Source organism: Dipodomys merriami, unplaced genomic scaffold, assembly GCF_024711535.1.
Source record: "Dipodomys merriami isolate MVZ:Mamm:240054 unplaced genomic scaffold, mDipMer1.0.p SCAF_24, whole genome shotgun sequence".
Classification (NCBI taxonomy): domain Eukaryota; kingdom Metazoa; phylum Chordata; class Mammalia; order Rodentia; family Heteromyidae; genus Dipodomys; species Dipodomys merriami.
Window position 1 is genome coordinate 15,848,906 of NW_027203826.1, and position 27,304 is coordinate 15,876,209.

The following is a 27,304-nucleotide window of genomic DNA, read 5'->3' on the forward strand; positions in this document are numbered from 1 at the left end:
CTATCACGGTCAATAACATAACGCTGTACACATATACACCATACATGTGATCAGCAGCATGGGGATATTTAGTAGTGGTTCGACCAGATGAGTGAGAGTTCTTCGTTTCTTAAGTCCTGTTAATTTTATCGTATTGCCTAACATTTTGGATTTAGCATCCACTTATCAGGGAGACCATGTACCATTTGTCTCTTTGCTCTTGGCTCAACATGATTCTTTCTAGCTCCATCCATTTCCCTGTAAATGCCATTATTTTGTCATTTCTAATGGCTGCATAATATTCCACTGTGTATAGATACCACAGTTTTTGGATCCATTCATCTGTGGTGGGATATCTGGGTTGTTTCCGTATCCTAGCTATTGTGAACAGTGCTGCAATAAACATCGAGGTGCACGTGTCCTTGTATATTGGTTCCTGTTGTTCAGGGTAGATGCCTGGAAGTGGTAGGAATGGGTCATAAGGGAGGTCAATATTTAGCTTTCTAAGGACCCTCCAGACTGCTTTTCAAAGTGGTTGTATAAGTGTACATTCCCACCAGCAGTGTAATAGGGTTACTCTTTCCCCACATCCCCTCCAGCATTTGTCATTGGCCGATTTGTGGATGTGAGACATTCTGACTGGGGTAAGTGGTATCTCAGTGTTGTCTTTATTTGCATTTCCTTCATTACCAGGGATGAACATTTCCTCATGTGTTTCTTTGCCATTTTTATTTCTTCATCTGAGAAGTCCCTCTTTAGTTCCCTTGCCCATTTAGTAATTGGTTTGTTAGGTTTGGGAGGGATTAGTTTCTTGAGTTCCCTCTATATACAGGATGTTAACCCTTTGTCTGATATATTGCTGGTAAATATTTTTCCCAATTAGTTGGTTGTCTTTCTAGCTTGGTTGCAATAGATTTAGCTGTGCAGAAGCTTTTTATTTTAAGATAGTCCCATTTGTCGAGTCTCTCTCCAATTTGTTGTGACCCTGGGACTCTGTTCAGGAAGTTCCTTCCTGTGCCTATTAGTTCAAGTGTCTCTCCTACTCTGTCCTGCAGTAGTTTCAGAGATTCAGGTTTAATGTTAAGGTCTTTAATCCATTTTGAGTTGATGTTGGTGCATGGTGATATGCTGGGGTCCACTTTTAGTTTTCTACATATGGCCACCCAGTTTTCCCAGCACCAGTGGTTGAAGACGCTGTGCTTCTTCCATTGTATGTCTTTGGCTCCTTTGTTGAATATCAGCTGGCTATAGGCCTGTAGATTTATTTCTGGATCTTCTATTCTGTTCCATTGGTCTTCAGGTCTGTTTTTGTGCCAGTACCATGCTGTCTTTGTTATTATAGCTCTGTAGTAGAGTTTGAAGTTCGGCATGGATATCCCTACCATGTTGTCTTTATTCCCTAGAATTGTTTTGGCTATTCTAGGTCTTTTGTTGTTCCATATGAATTTTTGGACTGTTTTCTGTATTTCAGTGATGTACGTCATTGAGAACCAAATTCTTTCTTAAGGGACAAATTCTTTTCTTTTCTTTTTCTTTTTTTCTTTTCTTTTCTTTTCTTTCTTTTCTTTTTTGTTCTTTTGTTTTCTTCTGTTTTGTTTTGTTTTTCAGAAAGTCTGTCTTGGGGCTTGAACTCTGGGCCCGAGCACTGTCCCTGAGCTCTTCTGCTCAAGTCTAGGGCTCTACCACTTAAGCCAAAGCACCATTTCCAGTTTTCTGGTAGCTAACTGGAGATCAGAGTCTCATGGAGTTTCCTGCCTGGGCTGGCTTTAAACTGCAATCCTCAGATCTTAGCCTCCTGTGTAGCTAGGATTATAAGCGTGAGTCACCAGCACCCAGCAGGGATACATTCTTATATTAAAGTATCTCAATGTTTCTTTGCTTTGATTTTCACCTAAAATTTGTGAATTAAGTATATCTAGAGGCATTCTCATCACCTATAATCTGTAAATTAGTTCTTGATGATCTTGAGCGAAACTTGACCAAACTTTTGTCTATAATCTTTTTATTACAACCTTAAACTGTTGTTCAGGTATATCTCTCTCACTTTAGGCATCCTCAAGAATATGTCTACTCCTGTGTATTTTCCTATATAAATGTGAACGCTTTCTAAATAAAATCCCCATTCCTAATTTGTTGAGGAGGGACATTGCTTTGACAATAACTCTTGTCCTCTACTCACCTGCTGCAGATAACATTTCTCCCCTCTTTTCTGTCATGGGTGTGATGGTTTTAGCTTTACCCTCACCAAAATGCAAACTCATTCTACTTGGTTATACTTAAAATAAAATCTTCCCATCATCTATTAATGATAGGTAAAGACATCATCTATTCAATGCCTAAAATTACTTTCTATATAATACTGGAGTACAAGGAGAGTGCAGCAATAAACAGAGTACTCATCTTTCCCTATCTTGAGGTGTTTGTAGTAGGGCACAATAGGATGTGCAGGCATAAGGTTCCTATCGTAAGAGCTGAGATCTGTGCTACACTGACAGAGGAGGCTAATTTCAAAGATTGATCATAAATGAATACTAATCTACCTCATATATACATAAAAGGGCAGGTAACTTATAAAAGGACTCCTGTAGCAGTGAACTGGGACCTCAGCCTACTCTAGCATTGTATCACTTCAGCTCATTATAACTGAAACAATTCAGTTTATACAGAAATTCATTTTCTGAAGTACTGTAGATTAGCAGTCCATCATAAGTTATTCTAGGGATACATATAGTTCACACCATTGTCACGTTTTTCTCTGCTCCCCAAATGCATGCCCTCATATACAGAATACATTTATCATATAAAAATGCATCACACCATTTTTTTAGCATTTTAGTTGAATCCTCAGAGATTGCAATTTAATCAGGCTTCTTTCAAACATCACATTTGATAGGAAAACTAAGATGACGTACTATTGAGAAGTCCATTTCCCTGTGCCTACAGGAACCAGAGAAATGAAGAAGATACTCAGCTAGTAGATAATATAAGCAGAAAAGCAGAAAGCAGCTAGGGCAATCAAAAATATTGACTTCTAAATGTATAAAAGAAATGAGAAAACCCTTACTTGCTCATAAAGAGCCAGAGCTTCCACAAAGATACATAGGCTCCATCCTTTAACCATCTCAGCTAGAAACCTGGTTTTCATTTTTTAAATTATTTCTGTCCTCTTACATTTCTCTCCAAAATGAGCTACCTGTGCAGGCCACATTATCAACAAAATAGCAACAGAGGGCTAAGCACAGGTTGTTAAGACTTGCATGGGGCAAAATTGTCTACAAGGAAGCTCATCACTGGGGCAAAAGTTTCCAGTCCTAAGGGCGAGTCCTCAGGCACACGACTACTCATCACCATGATACAAATACTTGGATTCCAGAAAGCACTCTTAGCTAAATAGGCTGATTAAGGCTCCTCCAACAACCAGCAGTATACCAAGAAGTAGGCGATGACGCATAAACTTCCCCATAGCTAGTGTTATCCCGAGAGCTGCTGACCTGCAAACCCAACATGCAGACACAAATATATCTGATTCCTGAGGAAACCTTTGGCTAATCGATTAAGGAATTAGCACATGACTTCAGATCTGTGGGTACATGAAGCCACTTAGCATTACCAGGGACCCAATTCCAAGCAGGGGGAAAGAAAAAGAAAAAGGATGCAGAGAAGATTCTGGCTAAAGCACAGAACCTGTGTCAGATTCTACTCTCCTCTCACTCTTGACTAGAGGGAAAAGTGTAAAGGGGAAAAGTCACAGCACGGATAAACCAGAGCAGCCTCTGAATTCTATAACCAGGGCTTAGCCTGACCTTCATGTGTGGCAGAGTGATTTCTTATGTCTCCCTCTGCTCTGAGACCAACTCTATACCAACCACTACTTGGCATACCTGGGATGTACCCACTAAAATTGGCACAGCTTCACAGGACTTGCCTTGTCCTATTCCACCTGTTTATCCTCATACAGAACCATAACTGACCACTGAACATCACATCCAGGCTCGACTAAATGAATCCAGGCTCCAGGGGAAATATGTGACTAATCACTAAAGAAGGTCTGTAGACAGAAAGCTAAAATCTAAAAGTACATTTTGCTGATAATGCCGACCCACATGTACTCTTCACATCCACATGTGATAAATGATTGCATTGTTTTCAATAGGTTTTTTATAGCTGAAAAGAATGATGATAAAAATACTACAGACACTCAAAGACAATATGTTGGAAATGATCTGTACAACTAGGAGTGGGCATTAAGAGAGGAAGAAAGAAGGAGAAAAACAAGAGAAGGTGTAACAAGTTAGACAAGAAATGTAATCACTACTTTACTTACATGACTGTACCTCTGTGTATATTATTGTGACAATAAAATAAAATGTTTAATTAAAGGAAAATATATGTACAAAGATCTCAAATAAATATAGACAACTAAGTGAGCTCAAAGTATATATAACTGAACAACATAATGAAAGCAATAGATTAACACACAACAATTAAATAAATAGTGCATTTGGACATAAATTAATCAATTTGAAACAAAGTTAAACTATAAAAAGAAGTACTGTAGCAACAATTAAACTCTCTGAAAAGGAAATCTATATGGATAAAACATTACACAATCTGATTGAATGAACAGAAGACCTAAATTACTGAAATCAGAAGTCAAAAGGGAAATATCACATTAATGAACAATGAAGTCCAGAAGATCATGAGGAAAAATTCAAAAATCTACATTCAAATAAACTAGAAAATCTGAAAGAAATGTATATCTAGTTTGTATATCTAGTATATGTAGTTTGCCTACCAAAATTAAATAAAAAAGACATAAAACAGATATAACAAGCAATGGGCTTAAAGCAATTAGAGTGTTCCACTAATAAATCAAACAAATGCAGAGGAAAAAGGAAGTTAATAATCTTTGCTCACCAAGATGTTTTATGTGGGACATTTTATTTTATCTTCAGTCCTATGACTGGCATATTCACCATGAGTTCTCCTGGTTCCTAGATCCTAAGGCTCAGGCTGAAAATTGTCCTGTTAACTTTCTGGATCTACAGGGCTTATTTGTGTTTGTTGTGTGCAGGTAGTAAGTCTTGAACTCAGCGCTCCAATTCTCACTCATATTTTTTTGCTGGACTGATGCTCTACCAATTGATCCACGCCTCTGTAAGCCACACCTGGACAAGTCATACCTTTATGAGTCATTCCTATGACCACTCCTTTATAAGCCATACCTTTGGTTCCTGGGTCTCCAGTTAGGAGCTGTAAGGTTATGGGACTTCTCAGCCTTCATAACCATGAGACATGCTTCAAAATAAATCTCCACATGGGGGTGGGGGGGAGGGGCAAATGGGAAGGGATGGGAAGGGGAAACAAAGGAGGAGACAACAATGCTTGATAAGAAATATACTCATTATCTTGCCTATGTAATTGTAACCCCTCTATACGGTATTTTCACAATAAAAAAGAATCACCTTAACCCCCCCAAATAAATCTCCACATATATATATATATATGGAGATTTATATATATATACACATATATATACACATATGTATATGTATGTATATATGTATGTATATATATATATATATATATATATATTGTGTGTGAGTGTGTATTTGTGTGTGGATCAATATTGCTGATTTTGTTTAAGCTACATTTGAGTTTACTTTATTTTTCAGTTATTTAAATTTATTGTTTTCCCTTGTCTTCATTGTTCTCCAGGATTCCTGAAACACTGAATTTCCCAGATATTAACATTTGTACTCCATTTCATGTGCAGTTTATATATCATTTATCTAGTACTCTATTTGCAGTGTCTTTTCATAAGTAGACAAATATATATATATATATATATAACCATATTTTACAATTGTTACATGTATAGGATTTAATATTTTTATGGGAAGACCTTTCCTCTCTTAGAATTTCACAATTTTCATCTATATTATTTTTCACCTTATTTATTTATTTATTTATATGCTTGCTTGCTGGCTTGCTTTTGGGGCTTGAACTCCAGGTCTGGGCCCTGTACCTGAGACTCTGTGCTCAAGGCCCAAATAATTTTTCCAAAAATATGTGCATGCACTGATACAATAAAAGACTTTCCACATGTTTCTTTGTACAAAATTTTGGAGCTTTTATTCAGTATGCTTTCATATCCTCAGTGTGGCATATTGGCATACAAGAGATAAACAGAATGTAAGGTATAGACAAAAGAGTTTTCTGGGATGAAAAACCTTCTGAGCTAGAAGCACATCAAGAAGATCATAATGCTAACATGCCATGTCCAAATAATAATTGGTAAATTGTCATGCCTCAACAGAAACCAGGTTGGGACAGCTCAGATCAATTCTGAGAAATAGTAGATACTGCTATTTGAGGTCCTATTCTAACAAAGGAGATATAAAATGCTTTGAAATTACTTGGAATAATATTGTAAGTCCCTTAATTTTGAAATACCAAGCACTTTTAAAAGTGAGAGTCAGTCATCAAAAGGTTAAATGTATAACTAAGAGTCAGATAGTTTTATGTGGCTAATTTAAAATACATTTTTCTTCCCATCCTTTTTCAATCATCCAGAATCAAGGCATTATACAAATGTCAATCAGTCTGTCATCTTGTATTTCAAACATTTTCAGTCTTTCCAAGAATTAACATCTACACTGAGAACTGTATAGCACAAAAGGCCAATGTTGCTACATACAAATCTCCAAATATCTATTTATTTTATGTGTACACAATGAAAACTGGGTGCTCCAGAAAACCATACAATAGAGAACTCAGTAGAAGTCTATTTTAAGAATCCATAAATTTAAGAATTCGTAAATCACATATGTTAAGGTGCATACCTCACAGGAGTTAAGTAAGAACCAATTACATTTTATATCACAAAGGCAATATATGACAAACTCTATGCCAATATCAAACAGATATTGAATACTGAAAGCATAGTCTCTAAAATTAGGAATCTATTTTGCAATTCCTATTCAGTACAATTCTTGAAATTTTATCTCGAGGAAGAAGACAAAATAAAAGGAATGTAAATAGAAAAAGAAAAGGTCAAAACATACTAGGCAAAGATGATATTACCCTTCATCTCTAAACAGTTAGAAATTATATAATATAATCAAGAAATATTAAGAGATAAAATCAACCAACAAAATTTAGCAAGTTTTCTATATATCAATAACAAACTCCTTAAGGAGGGAAATAAAAAAATGCAATCTGATATACAACCTCAAAAATATTCTTAGGGTTAAAGCTAATCAGAGATGTAAAAGAAGTTCATAATAAAAACTATTGAGAAAACATAATTGGAAAGGTCTCCAAGTTCCCGAGTTAGCAGAATTAATATTGTTAAGTTGAGATTACAAAAAGGAATCTATAGATTGAATGAATAATTGATTTTATGTATCTTTAACAAACAATTCTAAAATTTATATGAAAGCAGAAAAAACAGTGAGTAATCAAGCCAATCTTGAGCAAAACAGTTTGTGGTGTGATCACAATACCCACATTCAAATTACACTTCTGAGCCATCATAATAGAAACAATATGTTACTGGCATCAAAAAAATAACACATTTGTAACTGTTAGATGATTTTGTGAATTCGAATTAAGAACATAATAAAGGCACTTGTTTTGTAATTGTGCTCATGTGTTAAGTGACATTAGTAGTGAAGCAGTTCAGGTCAGGCTTACTTTGGGGTTCTTTCCAAGTTTCATTTGGCCTCAAAGGTATTTGTAATTAAAATGAAGGCACTAGTCCTATAGTTTGTGAAGATTATATGTAGGACCTTGAATCAAATTCTGATAGGTTATTTTTTCCAGAGGAAATGACTCTTCTGAACTTTCCTGATAGGGCAAACTCTAAATCCCACTGTGGGCGTCTCTATTCTGACTGATGGAACTAATCCTTTCTACTTTTGCTTCCTCTGCCTTAGGAAATAAGAGCTACAGAAATAGTAAGGACCTTTCCTGAGGCAGTCACCAAGCCAAGGCAATGATGATACTTCCCCTGACCCACCGACACCAGCCAGTTTTGCCACGAGAAGTATAATCAGAGGCTTTCAAAATTAAAGTTCATATTGCGACTCATAAGCTATAGTGCCAAAGAACTTCCTCAGTTCCTTAATTCATAGAAACATTGACTTTGGAAATGTGGATATTAATTTAAGGAGGGCAAGGTGAGAAAGAAAAAAACATAAAAATATATAATAAAATGTAAAATATAAAAAATATATCATAAAAATAACATACATATGCATTTATTATGAAAATCTCTGGGCTTAATGTAAAATCTGCAGTTAGAAGGGGTGCTAATAGTTTATTGTATTGTTGTCTTGAAATATGGATCAAAATATGGTATACTGTGAGTGCTTTACTGTTGCTAAAGGAATGTAAATGCTTAGGGAGATTTCACCTTTAGAGTGAACTTGTCATGGAAAACCTAAGCCTGTACATTGGAAGGATTCCACCAATATCTCTAACTAAAGAAATATATTTGTGAAGGCAGCCACAGCATACTTGAATATCTCTGCCCTTGCTCCTTATCAGCATGCCAGAACTTATAGTAAGATAGTTGCAGTCACTCAATTGAGAAATTTAAATGTAGTGGGGATAGTTGGAGGCTATAGTGGGCATTTTTCCCACAATGCATAGCAAAACAAAATGATACTTAGAATGGTCACGTGGTATAGCAAGATATGAAATAGAGGAAGATTATTAAATTTGTACTTAATGTAAATAAGCAGAGAAATTCCAGAACTTATGAATGAGAGGCTGTTTTGAATCATAACAGAAAATCCCAGACTCTCAATCAATTCTCAGAGCGAGTTTATAGAACCAGAGCCTTTGAATAAAGCTGAGGAGAGAACTCTAAGGAGGGATCTTACTACAACAGTAAATCTTACTGATAATCTTTCTCCCATTCTTCTCACAACAGACCTATGTCCTTTTACCAGAGTAATTGTACATGAAGAAAAGTAAATTATCAGACCAGAGAAGCCTACTAGACACTCTCTGAAATTATACTGGTTTGAGAGACCAAAATGGTTTTATGTACCTTTAGACAAGCTAGGAGCTTATAAAGTCATATGACTGAAGACGATTTAGCCCTGTAATCAATGTCTAAATGACATTGAGCACTCTGTGTCTTCACAATCATCCTGGAATGATTCACTCAGTCCCCAAATGAACATTATGCTTACTACTTGTCAGAATTACTTCATTTGTTTCCCAACCTATCAGATTGATTGTCTTATGCTGGGTAAGCCCAGATAGAAGCTACTAAAACTGCTTCCACCTGAGAAAATGAGAAATCAAGAACAGAGCCTGATGCCTGGAAGGATCTTAGAGACAGTGCCACCAATGCATGCCAATTTATGACTCCCATTGCGTCTACAAAAGACAGACACATCTTGACTGACAGTTGATGATTATGAACTTAAAACAGTAGTAAGTTCTATTGCCCCTGTTGAACCAGATGAATTTTTATTTGCTTAGGCAAATGAACATTTATCATTTTTATTGTTAAGGAGATTAACAGAAGAGTTACATTTGCATATGTAAGGTAATAAGTACATTTCTTGTCAAACTTGTTACCCCTCCCTCATTTTCCTCCTACTTATCCTCCTCCCCAATCTCCCCAAGTTGTGCAGATCATTTCCAACATATTGTCTTGTGAATATCGCTGTTGCATTGGTTCCCCGCTTGTCCTTTGTCTCACCATTCTGTTGTTCTCCTTCCCTTCCCTAATTTAGATAAATGTATTTTATATACATTTATCTATCTGTCTGTATATAGAATACCAGGGTACCAAAATCAAATACAATGACAATAGGGGATATATCTTAGGGGGAAGAACATGCAAAGGAAACACATTATATCTGCAGCTATTGATCTAGAAAATGCTCTATTCATTATACAGATTGATATGGCCCACCAGATGTATTTTGCTCCTGGCTGGTGAGCCATCAATATAATCCCCATTCCACTTCAGAACATAGTAACCCTCTAGTCATGTCATAACTTAGATAACAGTTACATTTATATGTTGATTATTGTTGTCTTCCACAAGGTATCTAATTAAGTCCATTATATTTACAATAGTTTAAGTTGATTGAACTGAATAAGTGAGAGGTAGCAACCACTCTGAATGCATTAGTAAAGAATTATTTGTGTGTCAGAGGATGGGAAATAAATACAATTAAAATTCTACCTCAGTGAAATCACTAAGCAATACACTGGCATGATCATGTTGAACTAGCCCTTCTAAAATGTAGGATAAGTTGCTGCACATGACTCCTTATCCAATCAAGAAAGTAGCATAGGGACTGGGAAGGTGGCTCAGTGGTACAGTGCTTGCTTTGCCTAACTGAGGTCCTGGGTTTGATTTCGCAGCACCACATAAGCAGAAAAAGCAGGAAGTGGTGCTGCGGCTCAAGTGGTAGAGTGCTAGCCTTGAACTGAAGAGCTCAAGTGCCCAGCTCAGTGCTCAGGCCCAGAGTTCAGGCCCCATGACCGACAAAAGAAAAAAAAGTAATCATAATGCTCAGTAAACCTATTTAAACTTTGGAGCACCCTCCACAATATACCGTAATACACATTCAAATTTAGAGTGTATCACTCCAGCCTATATACTATATTACTTTAAAAGCCAATACTGTTGAATGAGGTCCAGAGAATAGTAGAAGATCTCCTTGTTGCTCAGAACATGAGATTCAATGAGTGTCAGACAGAGAATCAATTTGGAGCCTTTGTCAGTCACCATGACTAAGTCAGTCTTAGAGACATTGGGTTTTGAGGGAAAGGACTTGTTCTCATAAGTAGGCCAAAAACTTTTTGAAAAATACCATTTGGTCTGTTCTTAAGCCATATTGAAATCAATATTGATCAACTACAACCCTCTAATTTACCATGTGATGTAAGAGTCTTGTCATGAATAAGGTGTAACTTTCTCCAGAATCACAAAACTAGATGTATACAGCAATTCATCATCAAATAGAAATGGTATATTCCGTAATCAAGCCTGAGCAGTTCCTGGAGTCACTACTAAGTTATATTAAGTGGCAAAAATGTCCATGGTTATGACTTTTGCTACAATATTATTCTCCCCTAATACACACATATTGCCTCATGTGCTATACCCTGTAATTAGGAGTCAATTAATATATGACTAGGCCTTGTTTACAGATGGTTCTGCTCATTATGTAGGCACAAACAGAAATTGGATAGCTGCTGCATGATAGCCCATTAGGTGAATATCCTTGAAGACAGCAGTTGAGGAAATCCTTTGCACTGGGCAGAACTTCTAGCAGTGTGCTTGGTTTTTATTTTTAGTAGGAAATATGGCCAGATGTACAACTGTATACTGATTGATTAGCTATAGCCAAGAGTTTGGTTGAATCTTCAGAGACTTGGAAGGTACATGAGCAGAAATTTGATGACAAATGGCACTTGGAGAAGAAGTCTGTGGATAAACTTTTCCAAATAGCCACATTTTCACTGGATGCTGACCATGGTAGAGTAGGTATTTAATGATCAAATGGATAGATTGGCCTGTTGGGAGGTCTCTTTCCTCAACCACCCCTATCATTTTCAAATGAGCTCATGGAAAAGTAGCTATGCTGGCAAGGCAAAGAACTAAGTTGTATCTGAACTCAGAACCATTTAATTCTGCTTACCAAGGCTGACCTGGCAATAGCCACTGCTGAGTGTCCTATATACCAGCATTAGCACCAATATTGGATACCAGTTATGGTATCATTCCTCATGAGGCTCTACAAGAGACCTAGTGACCATATGAATGCATTTGTTGCCCTTCAACTATTGAAGATACAACATTTTGTCCTTTCTGGATTAGATACTTATTCTAGGTATCTAGATTTGCCTTCCCTATATGCAATACTTCTGACAAAGTTACCATACATGGACTTCATAAGAAAGATCCAGCATGCTAGTTCCATCATCATGGCAGGCATTCCATGTAGCATTGCTTCTTGTCAAAGAACAGCTCTTATAGCTAAAAAAGCATGGTAGTAGATGCATGTTCTTGGAATAACTAATTTGGCTACGTTCTTCATCATCCTGATGCAGCTATCTTGGTAGAATTCTGGGATGATCGTTTGCAGTTATAGAAGCAGTTTCAGCCAGCTGGATTAACATTCAGTTTTGCAGGGCTGGGACAGGACACTCTATGAGACTGTATGGCCTCTGAATCCATATACACGTCTGCATTTATGTGTTCAGGAATCTATGGATGGGAATCAGGGTATAGAAATGGGAATGATGGCACTCACCATTAGTTCTAGTGACCAGGCAACAAAACATTTGCTTCCTCTTCCCATGATCTTAAGCTTTACTAGCCTACAAGATTTAATTCCAGATGGGAAGTGCTTCTACTAAGAGGCACGGCAATGGACCTGTTGGATTGGATATTCTCACTTACCCAATTCACTTTGGGTTCTTCTTGCCTTGATTTGGTAGTGATAGTGTTGGCAGTTGTTATTGATCCATAATGATAAGGGAAAGAGCAGACTACTTCACAGGGGAGGCAAGAAATATTATTTCTGTTCTCTTAGGGCATCACTTAGTATTATTATACCCTGTTATCAGGTCGAATGGAAACCTCAAATCACCTAATTCAGGCAGGAAGACAAATGACACACAGGTTTCCCTGCAGGGAAAGAACTAACCCTGACTGACTGAGATACATGCTGCAGTGGGAATATGGAATATTATTACAATATATTTGTACATATACATTCCTGTTTTTGTTGTTGTTTCTTTATTGTACAACATACATACCATTCATTAAGTTAGTATCGGTACTTAGGTGTCATTAAATCTGCATTATCATATGTTTCCAGAGAATGTTGACATGTGAGTGCACAACTAAGGTAGAAGATCCACCCTTAATACAAGGGTCAAAGATCAACATCCAATAATCTGGGAGCCCAGACAGAAAAAAAATAATGTTGGCAAATGAGAAACCAGCCACCATGTGCAATTTCATTCTTCCTGCATAGGAATGTATTCTTGCTGCCACCACACAAGGGCATCAGCCTCTAGCACCTTCAGACCATCAATGTAAGTCCACCAGTGACTTTTCAAACTGGGGTTATATCATTGGATCTATTGTACCAAAGTTTCTAGCTTCTTGAATTAAACAGTTTCCCAGCTGTTTAACTCTCTAGCATGCAGAAGGTCATTGTGAGACTATTCAGCCATCCGCCATTGTAAACCAATGTAATAAACTTCCCTTGAGAAACAACATATTTCTCACATTTCTCACTCTCCCTTTCTCTCTCTCGCTCACACACACACACAAACACACACACACACACATACACACACATTTCCCCCTTCTTCAAATCAGCAAACCCTGAAAACTCTGACAACAGATTCCTATAGAAAAAAAAATGTTTCTTCCAAGAGATAAGTAGTGTGTCATATGATAGCTATACCCTGATTTGTTATAATCAAATGACACAGACTGGACAATTTATGAAGAACAAACATTCAATTAGTTTATGATCTTTTGAGAAGGCCAAGAACATAGCCACAGAATATACCAGCTCAGGTACATTCCTCCTTGTCTTCATCCTGCTCCTTCTCTTCCTGCTTTTGCTTCTTCTTAGCATGTAGTTCTCAGGACTCAACCTAAGGCCTTGTGCATGCTAAATTAGCATTCTAGCTTGTTAACTATGCCCTCAGTCCTTTGTTTTAATTTTGATTTTGAGACAGAGTTTTTCTGCCACCTTTGTCCCTGCTAGCTTTGAACTCTCTAGCCATCTGCCTCCACCTTCTAGTAACCAGAGACTGAGGAAAATGCCTCTGTAGTTAATTAACCATGCAGATCATTAACAATGCAACTGCCTTACTTATTGAAGTGTTTGTCTTTATTACTCCTCACCCATCCAGCTAATCTTGGTGGGTGGTGTTTCCAGATGCCTCAAAGCTGTAAGAGGAGTCTACTCCTAACACAGGAGAACTATGTAAGAAAGCCTATGATGCCATTCATGGGCCCAAAAGAGGTGTGCACCTGCTGTTGGCTATTTTGGAGATGGAGCAGCACAGATTTTCCCTTTTAGGTAGGATTATGGGTGTAAACCACCAAAGCCTGGCTCAAAAACTTAATTTTGTATCATTCTTTTTATTTTGCCTCTTTATCTTCAGGGAGGGGTACAAATTTAGACATTTTAAATTCACATGTTATTTGTTTAAATTATTTTTCTATACATTTTAAAACTATGTTAAAATAGTTGTACAAAAGAGTTGCCATTTAACAGAGCAGTTTATGAATACAATGCATCTTGATCAATGTCACCTTTTCAACATCTCATCCATCCCTTCCAACCTACTCCTTCACTCACTTTGCTTAATTTTGTGAGGTATACATTGACTTTTTTACTTCATTCTCCCCATTGAGGCTTATTTCTGTGTATTTCACCTATATTATTCCAAGTATATTTTGAAAAAATTACCATTTTTTCTATATTCTAAGCTGAATCTAAAATGTTTTTTTTTAAAGTAAAATGTTTTTTAAAAGTTTAAATACTGGAAAAACTGTGACATTTTCACTATGTGAAAAAGTGACTCCTTTTCATTTTAAGTTTTCCATTTTAACAAAGTTCATATCTTCATAATAGTTGGAAAAGTTGAAGATATACTTTTGGAGTCTATTCCTCTTCTCCAAAAACCTTGAATTTATATTTTTTCCACTTTTGCTCTTTGTATGTATTTGTATATATGTGTGTTGTATGTTACTGAGCCATGTTATCTGTATCATCATGTTATAAAAGGACAATATTTATTTTAAATAAAATATTTACATCCTAATGGACAAATTCATCTTCAAATTCCTATCAATACTTGAATAAAAGATACAGTTAAACTCCAAGTCATTTTTGCAATATCCACTTTTATTCGTCTATCATTGTACATCATTTAAAATAAATATAATAGGTTATTAGATATAACTTTCTCTTACTTTAAGGTAGTCAAGTAAAAGTGTATCTCTGAACTTTCAGTGGCATCCCTAGCAAAACATTGAGCATGGTAAGCTTTTCCATGTGGTTGTATGTTTTGTGCTCTTTTGAACTAACTCTAAGCAATATAAGATTCTGTATTTCCAGTACTTGTAAATAGATACTTTTTTGGAGAAAAATAAAGAAATCCATTTTTCTATCAGAAGCTGCACATTCTTAATAGAATGAAAACCCTCAGTTTAGAATACAGTGCTTTTCATCAGTTTGATCTATGATCATGTAAAAGCACAGCAACAATAATTTCTGTACATTGGAGTTTTAAGTGTAACTGTTCAGAAAAAAGTTGATGTTTTCTTAGCTGATTATTCGGTACCTTCAGTGAGTTGGTAATTACAAAATCTTTGTTTCAGTGTAATTTCACTGGAGATGATGTGTAGTGGGGAGCCTTTCGAAGAGAAGAAAATGAAGAGTAGAGTTCATGATTGCTGTGAAGGCGAGTAATTAAATGACCACATAAAATAATTTCTTTCTTCTGGAAAGTTTCCAAAAATTACTAATTTAAACTCCTGAGGAATAAAAGGTAAGGAATCTGGTGATGAAACAGCTGCTCAACAGTTGTTCTCAAGTTTTTAATTAAAAGAAAACAGGCTGCAGAAAAGATGGCCCAATCCCTTACAATGGAGCACATTCTTCACTGGCCATTTAACGTGAAGTTTCAGAACCAACCAGTACCAGTGTAATTGGTTCCCCCTTGGATTCCTGGAAGTTTTCTGTATAGGAAATCTCAAGATAGTTATACGTAATTTTCTATATTATTTAAACTCTCTTCTCCTTAGTTCCAGGGTGCCCCAAGGTGTGTGTGTGATATTGAAGTGTGAAGCCCATGGCTCCAAGTATGTGATCATCTTCAAGTACACCCACAAACTGTTTTGATGATTTACACTCTGGACTGCCATCATCTTGTCAAAGGAAACAACTGTAATCTGGAGACTGAAAACAGAATATCAGGTGCCCTTTGACCTCTTCAGTTTGTACCATCTTACTTCTTGTGAAATTTTCTATAACCAATATTGTTATTAACTAATATGCTTCTCTGTAGATTATCTGTGTGATCTACTCTCCTCAGCTTCTACCTTTATCCACAGAAAGCCACTGTTTCTCTTACAAAATGTGTTTGGGTAGGAGAAGAATGGGTTAGGAAGATTATTGCTTTGAGATAATTCAAATGCTGTTCACTTATCCAGTTGATATGAAGTTGCCATGTTATAAGGATGAAGCACAGGCTGTTAGAAGGGAAAACAAATGGAAGAAGACTTTTAGTAATGTGAGAGTGGATAAGAACATTTATATAAAGAGAACAGCATTTGTAATAGCTGAAGCATACCTAGGAGTGCAAGGGCAAAAAGTTTTGGATGAATTGGATAATTGAACTTGTAGACAAAAATCTAGCTCACAAACTTAAAATCGTAAGTACTTATTGGTCTATTCTAAATGCAGACAAAGCATTCGCATTTTAGACCATATAAAGACATACAGTACGTAGACTACAGATCTGAAATCACACTGCAAGCACTGTGGTCAAGCCAATTTCTACTTTGAGAATTTATTTTATGTATTGCTTTTTATGACCCCTCATAGACACATTAAGAGAGGTTGAGCCTGGAAGACAGAAACACTGTAAAGGTGTACATCAGGAGTGCCATATGTTTGTCAGTCTGTGATGAAACCACAGGTTTGACATTGCATATGGGCTTACAAGAGATCCAAATAGTTGCAGTTTTCTATTGTTTCTCTGATTCCTGGTTCAGCTTCTTTCTGTCCAGAGATTTTGATACAATGTGAGGTCATAAACTAAATAAGTAAGAAGACCTAGTTTGGGATGGAAAAACCTCTTAAGTATAGGTAGTAATAATTAAATTCTAGGAGAAATCAATCGATGTATAGACCTACTGATGGCTGTGGATTACAGACTCTTTCAGAATGACTCCTTCCTCAAACAGTTCTCAATGCTTCTGAGGAGAGAGAAACGCAGAATAATGATGTTTTAAAAGTATTCACTGAGTTTGAAGGACTAGTTTAAAGGCTGTTTGTCTTTCTTTTTTAAAACATCAACACTGTTCATAACAAAAATGGAGACCAGAGGGGAAGAATCGTGTTTCCCAAGAAGCCAGTGTGGTGGTTCTGAGTAAGAATCCAGGAGCTGATGAAATGGGAGTCTCAAGGTTCTGTGCATGTTCCTGCAAGTGTGGACTAGCCACAGACCTGTGCTTCATTCTAATTCATCTCCCAGCCTCTCTCAGTGGCATCTTTCTGTCCCATAGCCAATTGCAGGTGGAAAACAATGTATTCACTGTACAGTTTGTTCAAATGGAAACTACCTGGTGGGCAGACAGGCAGGACATCGGCTTAGAGTTTGCCCATAAAGATGGGCTGATGATGTAGGCATTCCTTTCAAACACCACCCTGTCTAATTGTGGCCACCCCAGCAATCCACTCTACAGAAATAGCTATGTGGGTATCTAATCTTCTCATTTAAGAATCTAGGAATATCTTTTTTGAGTATTTCATATTTTTTCTTGTTATTCTGATATATCCTGTGCATGCTCTGATTTTGTTGGATAGTCCTTATTACATCACCCTCTGTTTCTCTTGCAGTTACATTACTAAGTGCTTTAAGATTTTTGCCTGGCTTCATTCCTTAAATGGGTTTCCATTCATAACATATTTACTTTATGTAATTTTGTTTCCTTGCACTCAAGTAAGGTTTTAGAAATATATTAAAATGTTTCCTGTTCTGGTACTGAGGAACAAACCTGGCATTTTCTTTTATAGTTCAAATACATTTTAATAAAAATAAATATTTCACTTTGATGAACAGGACAATATATTAAAGCACATGACATATTTTTATTTAAAATTCAAATCAGAGAATTGCTTTTGCTTCATTTATATCACATTAAATATTTTCTTTCCAAAGATGTATTATATATAATATTACATATATATGTATATATATACACACAGATACAGATATATGGGTTTGCAGCTGTATATGCACACATGATCCTTTTTTATATCTTTGAATCTTTGTTTTTCCATTTCGTATTGTTTTGTTTCCTGACAAGAGAGAATTCACATTCTATTATATTTAGTTTTAATTAGCATAATTATTTTCTAGTTTCATTATGTGTTTGTTAAACATCATATGCTATTATAACATTATTTCCCTCATATTTTCTACTATTTAAAACACATACATATCTTTGTACACCATTATATTACTGACTTTGTTAGAACTTTTCAAAGGTATTTGTATCCACATAGCTATCTTTTCATTGGAGTCCTAAGTAAAGGTTTCCTTTCTCTAGCTCATTCACTGAGACAACATTGTTTTACTGTTGCAAGTATGTGTGAATGTAAGTATTGACAGGGGAGTTGTCTTTTACTGAAGAGCGAAATCACCTTAAATACTTGAATATATTACTAGATGAAAGCTACTTTCTAGTATGTATAACATTATATTCTACAAAAATTGAATCTGATTTTTAGGTAGATTATTAGCATTCCACTTATGACTTTGTTATGTTTATATGTATATAATCCACACATAAAATTTTTAACCATCATTCTTGCAAATCTAGCTAGGGGTGATGGTACACCCTTGTAATCCTAGTTAATCAAGTGCCAGAACCAGCCTAGGCAATGTGCTATTTACCTCCAAAATAATCAATTAATTAATTATTTAATCAATAAATTAAAGAATAAAAGTTCACCAGTAGTAATATGAGCTTATTCACTTTTCTTAATTTTGTTTCCCTAATTGAAGCTTTGAAACAATATTTGGACATATCTTATATTTTACCTCCTCAATGTATCTCAATATATCTTCCTTTTTGATTAACACATTACTGACACTGTATCTAATTTTATTATTGTAAAGTTTCATTTCAGTTTTAATTAGCACAATAATTATATACATTTATCAGATAGTGATAATTTGATACATGTATGTGTTCTGTAATGATAAAATGAAGAATTACCATATCCCAACCCTTAAGTATATTTTTTGATGAAGATATACAGTCTTAATTTCTTCTCTTTTTTAATTTTATTGTAAAACGATGTTCAAGGGGTTACAGGTGCATAAGTCAGGTACTGAGTACATTTCCTTTTGAACAGCATCATTCTCTCTCAGTTTATTACCCTCCCATCCCCTTTTCCCCCAAGTTGCATTTGAAAACTACAATATACTGTTATTAGGCATAGTCTCCAGAATTTTTGGTATCTGAAATTTTGCATGCTAACTGGCCTAGCCCCAGTTTCTTCTCCCTGTCCTCACAAGCCTCTGGTAACCACTATTTTACTCTTTCCCATTTTTTTAGCATCTATACATGAGAAGAGATGATGTGGTCTTTGTGCATTTTGTGTCTGACTTATTTTACTTAATAAAATATAATGTTATTTTCTGACTCAGAAGCATTTCATTTTGTGTGTGTACCAAGATTTTCTTGCATATTTATTCATTTTTAAAAAACTACGTTGTTTCACACCCTCAGTGTAGAATTGCCATTAATATTATTATTATCTCTATGGAATTTAGCCACTTATCCAACATATTGTTTTATTTCCCTTGCATATCTGCCTGTTCTTGGGATTACTAGAACATTACGGATTCTTTCTTTCTCCATCCTTGCTCCCTTCCTTCCTTCTTTTTTTCTTTTCTTTCTTTCCATTCTCTCCTTTCTCTTTCTCTTTTTCACACTGTTGACCATATGACTTTTATTTTAATTTTCATTCCTTGGAAAATATATCAGTATCTCTTTTTTCCATATTGGCACTTTGTCTGACAAAATTCATTCTACCTGGATGAGATGAGATGACACTGTAGCTAGGTTTTGAAATACATTGCCTTGATGAATAGTGATGGTGAACTCTTTAAAATGTATCTGCTGTCAATTTGGATGATTTCACATCAGATTTTTTAAGTTCTTTCCTATTTTAAATCAATTATTTATGTTCAAGTTTTGTTTATTTGTTATTCCATATTGTGGATATTAATAATTAAAATTACTTTGTTTCCCATTTTAAGTTTTTCCCCCCTCTGTTGATGTTTCCCTCAGCTCTGTAGAAAGTGTTTATCTTTTCTATACTACATTTCTGAGATTTGAACCAAAGCCTTGAAAATTCCAGGAAACGTCCATACTTTTAATTTTATCCCATATTATCTATTTTTGCTTCTGTTTTCTGTTTCTGAGGTCCTAGTCAAAACTAGGATCTCAGTTTGACATTTTTATTTTCATTGCATATTCAATATCGAATCTATTTTCTTTCTTTCTTTCTTTCTTTCTTTCTTTCTTTCTTTCTTTCTTTCTTTCTATCTTTCTTTCTTTCTTTTTCTCTCTCTCTGTTTTTTTCCTTCACTCTCTCTTTCTCTCAGACTCTGCAAGGTTTCTGATTGACTTCTTGCTTCAAGTACCTTCAATATTTCAATCATTGACCTTCTGTAGAATTTATGACTAAGCCATGAAATCAGGAATCTCTTAAGAGTAAAAGAGGATAAGACCAAAGGTCATTTATGTCAAGAACACAGAGACCAAAGGAATACTCTGTATTGTTCTTGTCTGTTCAGAAGTATTTTCCCCTTAAAACATTTAATTCATCAGTGATATTCACTAGACCCTAAGTTGGAAATGAATTATATGACTTGAAAGGAGAGGAAGGGTTTGGAGAGGAAATACTGGGAAAAATGAGAGAAGGGTGACATTGTTCAAAAACTCTGTTTACATTACATGAATTGTGTAACTGTAACCCTTCTGTACATCACCTTTACAAGAAAATTTAAATTAAAAAATCCATTTAAGGGCCATGAAAATATGAGTAATAAAATGATAATCTGAAATATACAAAAGGAACATGATTTTTAAAGTTCTGGATGTAGCATTCTAAATTTTAATTTGTTTCATTTTTTTACCTGGAATTTACTGTACAGACAATATTTAACAAATGCATTTTCCTCCTCTTCCTGGTCCACATGCCTTGCAGAACTTACCATGGAGAGTTCATTATGTCTCTCATAGTTGATTGTCTGCCTTGTTTCGTCATTACAGCAAGTTCTGTTGTGCTTTGGAGGTGTACATTTGTTCTTCATTATACAGGAAGAACTGTCTTCCAAGTTTATGTTGTTGTTTCATGATATCCTTCATTGTTGTGATCCAGGCTTATTACTGTTATCTGGAAGCATGTTCTCACTATTATTCTTACTCTAAATTCTTGATTGTTCTTCAACAATTAAGAAAAATGAGCAAGAAAGAAGTAGTAAAGCTCCCTCCCAGAAAATAACTGACATCAGTTTGTTAAGTAAATGATTTCAGTGATTATATTCAGACATGTGTAATGATCCCTTTCCTTTTATCTTTATGATTTTCACATACTCCACACTTTTCTTTTTCTGGCTCTAGTTCAAATGCAACACTATGGATGGAAACAAGACATTTTCCAGCGACTTCACCCTTGTGGGGCTCTTCACTCATAAGAAAACTGCAGGGTTCCTTTTCAGTGTCATTTGTGTCATCTTCTTTATGGCCATGATCGCAAATGGGGTCATGGTCTTCCTGATCCACACAGACCCTCTCCTCCATACTCCTATGTATTTCCTACTCAGCCACCTCTCCTTCATTGACATGATGTACATCTCCACCATCGTCCCCAAGATATTGGCAGATTATCTACTAGGCAAGGGGGCCATCTCTTTCATTGCCTGTACACTCCAGTACTTTCTCTACATGGGTTTTGTGGGAGCCGAGTTCTTCCTGCTGGGGCTCATGGCATATGACCGTTATGTAGCCATCTGCAATCCCCTTCGCTATCCGGTCCTCATGAGTCGGCGTGTCTGCTGGTTGATCTTGGCCAGCTCTTGGTTCGGTGGTGCATTGGATAGCTTTCTCCTCACTCCCATTACCATGAGGCTCCCATTCTGTGCCTCCCACAGGATTAACCACTTTTTTTGCGAGGCACCCACCATGCTGAGGCTGGCCTGTGGAGACAAAGCCATCTATGAAATGGTGATGTACATTTGCTGTGTTGTGATGCTTCTGATCCCCTTCTCAGTGGTAATTGCATCCTATGCCCGGATTCTTGTCACTGTGCATCATATGAAGTCAGCAGAGGGGAAAAAGAAGGCCGTGGCCACGTGCTCTTCTCATGTGATTGTGGTGACATTATTTTATGGAGCTGCCTTGTACACCTATATGCTCCCGCAATCCTACCACACGCCACTGAAAGACAAGATCTTCTCTGCTTTTTATACTATCCTCACCCCTTTGTTAAACCCTCTAATCTACAGTCTAAGAAACAGGGATGTGACAGGGGCCATGAAGAGGGCAATGGCAAAACGACGGGGGACCTGTGGTGTGACAAGGAAAGAATTCTGAGAGTCTAAAACCTGCCCAGGGATGTCTGGGGTGGCATCACAGATAATAAGGAGAAGGCTGGCCTCAACCACCAGTTCCATAAAGTGGAATGTTGCTCCAATGTTGCTCCATCAACAATGAAAAGCCAGGGCTCTGGGAAGGTGGCTCAGTGGTAGAGTGCTTGCCTTGTATGCATGAGGCACTGGGTTCAATTTTTCAGCACCACATACACAGAACTTCCAGCACAACTATGTTTATTGCATCATTATTGACCATAGCTAAGATATGGAACCAACCCAGATGCCCCTCAGTAGATGAATGGATCAAGAAAATGTGGTATATATACACAATGGAATTCTATGCCTCCATCAGAAAGAATGACATTGCCCCATTTGTTAGGACATGGAAAAACATGGAAAAATTATATTAAGTGAAGTAAACCAGGCCCAAAGAAACATAGGTCCCATGGTTTCCCTTATTTGCAATAACTAGTATTTGTCTGAGACAAGCAAAAACGATCAGATAAGTTGATGTTAGGCGAAATGAACCCCAAGATAAGGACAAGTGTTTTTTTTCTTTCTTGCTATTGTTTCTGACATACTCATAAGGTGATTGTTTTGTTTCTTTGTATGTCCCTCCCCATGGTATAACAACTGTTTTCACTGTATTTGATGTTGGTATAATTTGTGGAGAAGAAGGGAAAAAACAAATTGTTTAAACAGGGATACAGGTAGACCCCTTGCAACAATGAGATGTACAAGATGCTATGTTGAAAAACGAACTTTACAGCTTTGGTGGGGGAGGCTAGTGTAGTCATGGAGATGGGAAGGCAGAGATGGTAGGGGAAAAACAAAGGAGGAGGCAACAATGTTTGATAAGAAATGTACTTATTACCTTGGTCATGTAATTGTAACCCCTCTGTATGGTATTTTCACAATAAAAAACCCCTATTTAAAAAAAAGCTGGAAGTGGCACTGTGGCTCAAGTGGTAGAGTGCTAGCCTTGAGCTGAAGAGCTGAGGGACAGCACCCAGGCCTAGAGTTCAAGCCCCACAACCGACAAAACAAAACAAAAAAAGAAGCCCTTGCAACATCCATACACAGATGGTTCTCTAGCTCCACAAACCCTACTTTTTATTCCTTTATTTTTCTCTTATGACAATTCTCTGAGTGCAATTCGAGTATATAAATATCCCCAAAAGCATGGTTAGCATTTTATACCAATTTTAATAACTTCATGAGACCTTTTGACCTTTTAAATGTGCTTACACTCTTTGAACTATCCATTGGCTAGAGTATATGGAGCATTTAGAGATATCAAAATTTGAAAGACATTTGCAAGAGACTATGGCATTTTAAAAGCGTATACCATTATAAACTATGCTTACAGGGATTCACAGAAATTTTGAAAATCTAAATTTCTCTCTTTTGAATAAGAACTAAAAGATTCCTATTTACCTAAATTTATAGCAGGAAAAATGAATTGTGATTTTTTTTTAGAAATACAAACATTAGGCTGCTACAGGGTAAAGGTTCTATTACATTTTTTGTGGTACAAATAATCATTGCATTGCAGGTTATGGGGAGAAATCATTGGGTAAGAAGTGACTTATTAGTTAGCAATTTTGGTAATTATAATCCTGCTTTGTGGTTATTAGTCATCTGGAATCTCTGTGTACATATTAGTGGTGAAAAGAATGTTTCCATCTCTTTTTTCTTCCAAAGAGATTCTGGACCACACACTTTCCTTACCTTTCAGCACTGGATTTTGCCTGTATAAGATTTTTAAAATGGGAAAAAATAATACAGCCTTTCATTTGTAAGTTACAACTAGAAAACCCATTGCAGAGAATTTATTATCATGTTTATGGAATTAAAATATGGGCAAAATTGTCTAGACTAACTCATAGACTCAGTCATAAAAAATGCCACGTACTTAGCTCCTGGCACTAATTACATGGTGCTGTGCATGACTTTTGTGCTCTTACCTGTTTGACAAACTCAGATTGTGTTCAGTGATGTCATCTTGCTTACTGACAATGGTAAGTAAATTCAACAAAAGCACACTTCCCATTGAAAAAGCCACTGAATGTTACAAAAAAAAAAATCCTTAGCCTATCATTTTGGAGAACTGTGTGAATTTACTTGCTAATCCAGAAAGCAGATATCCATCTCTGTCACTGAGCACAGTAATCATTTGCAAACCAGAAGCAACCTTTCTGACACTGTCTGTATAACTCATTCCTTGTACTTTTCTAAGTAGCTGGGAGAATGACAGGTGCCAGATGATAATATGATTTCTAACCTGTATGATTTGAGGCACAGGAAATGAAAGTCTAGATTAACTATGAAAATTGGACAGCAAATTTGGGTACATGATGCTTCTGTGGCCTCATTTAATCCTTGTGAAATTGAGTTGATGTGTATTTTTGTAAGATTTTCAAGATCAAACAAACAATGTAAAGGAACTTCCTTAGTAGTATTATTTTCTATTATTCTTAAGAAAAATGTTTTTTCATTCTCATCATAATTCTTTTTTTGTCTGTGTATGCCAAAAGTGGGATTTCAATTCAACCCCTCATATTCACACTTGGAAATTTGTCTTAAGCTTAAGGCTCTACCACTTGAGCCACAGCTCTGGCTTTTTGTTATTAATTAATTAATTAATAAGAGTCTTACAAAGTCATTTGACCTGTCTGGCTTGAACCGTGATCCACAGTTCTTAGCCTCCTGAGGAGCTAGAATTGCATATGTGAGGCAGTAGTGGCCAACAAAATATTGTCAAAATTCTTCTTATGAGTATTACCTCTTTACATATATGAAAAAGCTCTCCTGTTGGTTAATCTTTTTGGCTTTTTTTGTTTTGGTTTTGGTCGGTCACTGGGCTTCAACTCTGGGCTTGGGTGCTGTCACTGCACTCTTTAGCTCAAGGCAAGCACTCTACTTCTTTAGGCAAAAGTGCCACTTCCTGTTTTCTAGTGGTTTATTGGACATAAGAGTCTCATGCAGTTTCCTGCCCGGGCTGGCTTTGAACCGCGATCCTCAGATCTCAGCCAACTGTGTAGCTTGGATTACAGGTGTGAGCCACAGGGTCCAGCTCTGTTGGTTTATCTTGAGGTGTGGCAGACTGGTAAGTATAAGAATTAACATTGTTGGACTTAATATGTTAATATGTAATACATATTGGTAACATATTATATGTAACCTATTATAATATACATTAATATAATTTCTTAGTAATAAAGAGGTTTGAAATTAACTTCAAGTGGAAAGTTACTTAAAATTTGGCTTTGCAGGCTTCAAGGTGCTTCCTGTCTGACACTCTCTTTATACAAAATAAATGTTAAGCTTCCGCCTACTTCAAGGGCACTTTAGAGTCAGCATCATGGCAGAAGATATCAAAACAAACCTTAAGAATTGCCCCCTCTTTCTTAATTTAAATTTATTGTAAAGGAGATATTCAAAGGGATTACAGTTAGGTAAGTAAAGGAATGAGTACATTTCTTTTTGAACAGTGTTATTCCCTCCCTCACTTTCTCATTTGACCCCTCTCCCCTCCACCTAATTTTAAAGTTCATTTCCACCATAGTGTCTAGAAAGTTTCATTGTTGAATTTATTCACCCTTTTCCCCACCATTTTGGTGATTCCTCCTCCTTTGCCCAAATCAGATAAAATTTATATAAAAAACAAAGCATGAAGAAAAAAAAACAGTGACAATAGGAAATAAACCAAAGGAAGACAAAAAGAGAAAGAAAAAAGAAATAACTGCAAACACTACAATAAAAATCCTCTTGCTTCTATTTCTTGGAGTTCATTTCTGTAAGCAGCATTTTATATAATCATATGCACATAGCTATTGAGCCATTGTGAGCCTCTGCTAAGAATATCCTAGATATATTCTAGTTATTACAAAGAGGGAACCATGCAGCCTATGTTTCTATGGGTCTGGCTTTCTTAATGTAATTTTTGTCCAAGTCTTTCCATTTCCTTACAAATGGGTAATGTCAGACCTTCTCTATGACCCAGCAATCCCACTCTTGAGCATTTACCCAAATGACCACAAACAAGGCCACACTAGAGCTATCAGCACAAGCATGTTAACCTCAGTATTATTACCATTATTGCCATTATTGTATTAAGTATCACTGCAGCTAAGATATGGAATCATCCCAGATGCCTTCAGTAGATGAGTGGATCAAGAAAATGTGGTATATATACACAATGGAATTCTCTGGTTCCAACAGAAAGAATATCGTTGCTCCATTCGTAAGGAAAGAGAACTACCTCCTTTTACAATTGCTTCTCCAATCAGACCCACAGCAAGAGCTGTCATCAGAATTACCTGGATTTCCAATGCTATATAAAGTAATCTCAGTGAAGGATCATTGAAAGTGGTCTTGGCCTGTGGATAGGTCTCTTTGCTCCATATCCTGGGCCTCAAACTGAAGTAACCACTGTGCAGAAGGCACAAATTCTGGGAAGACCTCACTGGGTTCCATGCCATCTCTCCTTTGTCCTTTCTCCTTCCTATGTAAAGCTATATGATAATACCTACCTAGTGATTATAAATATATATGCACATCAGATGTGCATATATAATGTGTAACTAATAATAATAAATGTCCTTGAAAAAAGGTAGAAAAAGATAATGCATTCTATAACTGTAGCAATTAAGACAAGAATGAGATAATAGTGTACATCAATTAAAATGTCTAAATTTTGTGACCATGGAAAAACTCAGCTAAGTAGAGGAACTCTTATCTGTTGCTGATTGGAATGAAAAATTTTCTTACAAAATGAAACATGATCTCAAACAAGAGTAGGCGAAAACTTGCTCTTGCTTTCAATGTATAATCATATCCTAATCTTGTAGGAACCCATCCCTGTCATGTGGTATTCTAAATTCTAAAGATAAGCCATCTATGCCAG

At 36.2% G+C, this 27,304-nt stretch overlaps 2 protein-coding genes across 8 annotated transcripts in view; both read left to right on the plus strand.

The window, feature by feature from the left end:
• Nucleotides 1-19,399, plus strand: part of LOC138835627 (olfactory receptor 2M3-like) — a 38,380-nt gene extending 18,981 nt beyond the window's left edge. For 2 of the 7 annotated variants that reach the window (XM_070034101.1, XM_070034094.1), the window contains 5 exons: nucleotides 7,920-8,162; nucleotides 12,846-13,065; nucleotides 13,900-14,069; nucleotides 15,377-15,459; nucleotides 15,803-16,019. Coding sequence is in view for 6 of the 7 variants with exons in the window: in XM_070034094.1 (XP_069890195.1) it covers nucleotides 7,920-7,982 (63 nt within the window). In the remaining variant the exon portion in view is untranslated. Of the gene's footprint in view, nucleotides 1-7,919; nucleotides 8,163-9,225; nucleotides 9,294-12,845; nucleotides 13,066-13,899; nucleotides 14,070-14,974; nucleotides 15,031-15,376; nucleotides 15,460-15,802; nucleotides 16,020-19,348 lie in introns of those variants that run through there. The other 5 variants (XM_070034095.1, XM_070034096.1, XM_070034097.1 and 2 more) reach the window with 5 other exon arrangements.
• A 2,040-nt stretch (nucleotides 19,400-21,439) lies between these two features.
• On the plus strand, nucleotides 21,440-22,396 carry LOC138835629 (olfactory receptor 2T6-like). Its single transcript, XM_070034102.1, has one exon. The coding sequence runs from the start codon at nucleotides 21,440-21,442 to the stop codon at nucleotides 22,394-22,396; it is 957 nt and encodes a 318-aa protein (XP_069890203.1).
• The last annotated feature ends 4,908 nt before the right edge of the window (nucleotides 22,397-27,304 follow it).

Bases quoted from the DNA above. Each gene is read 5' to 3' on its own strand.
- LOC138835629 (XM_070034102.1), top strand. From the start codon at position 21,440: ATGGATGGAAACAAGACATTTTCCAGCGACTTCACCCTTGTGGGGCTC.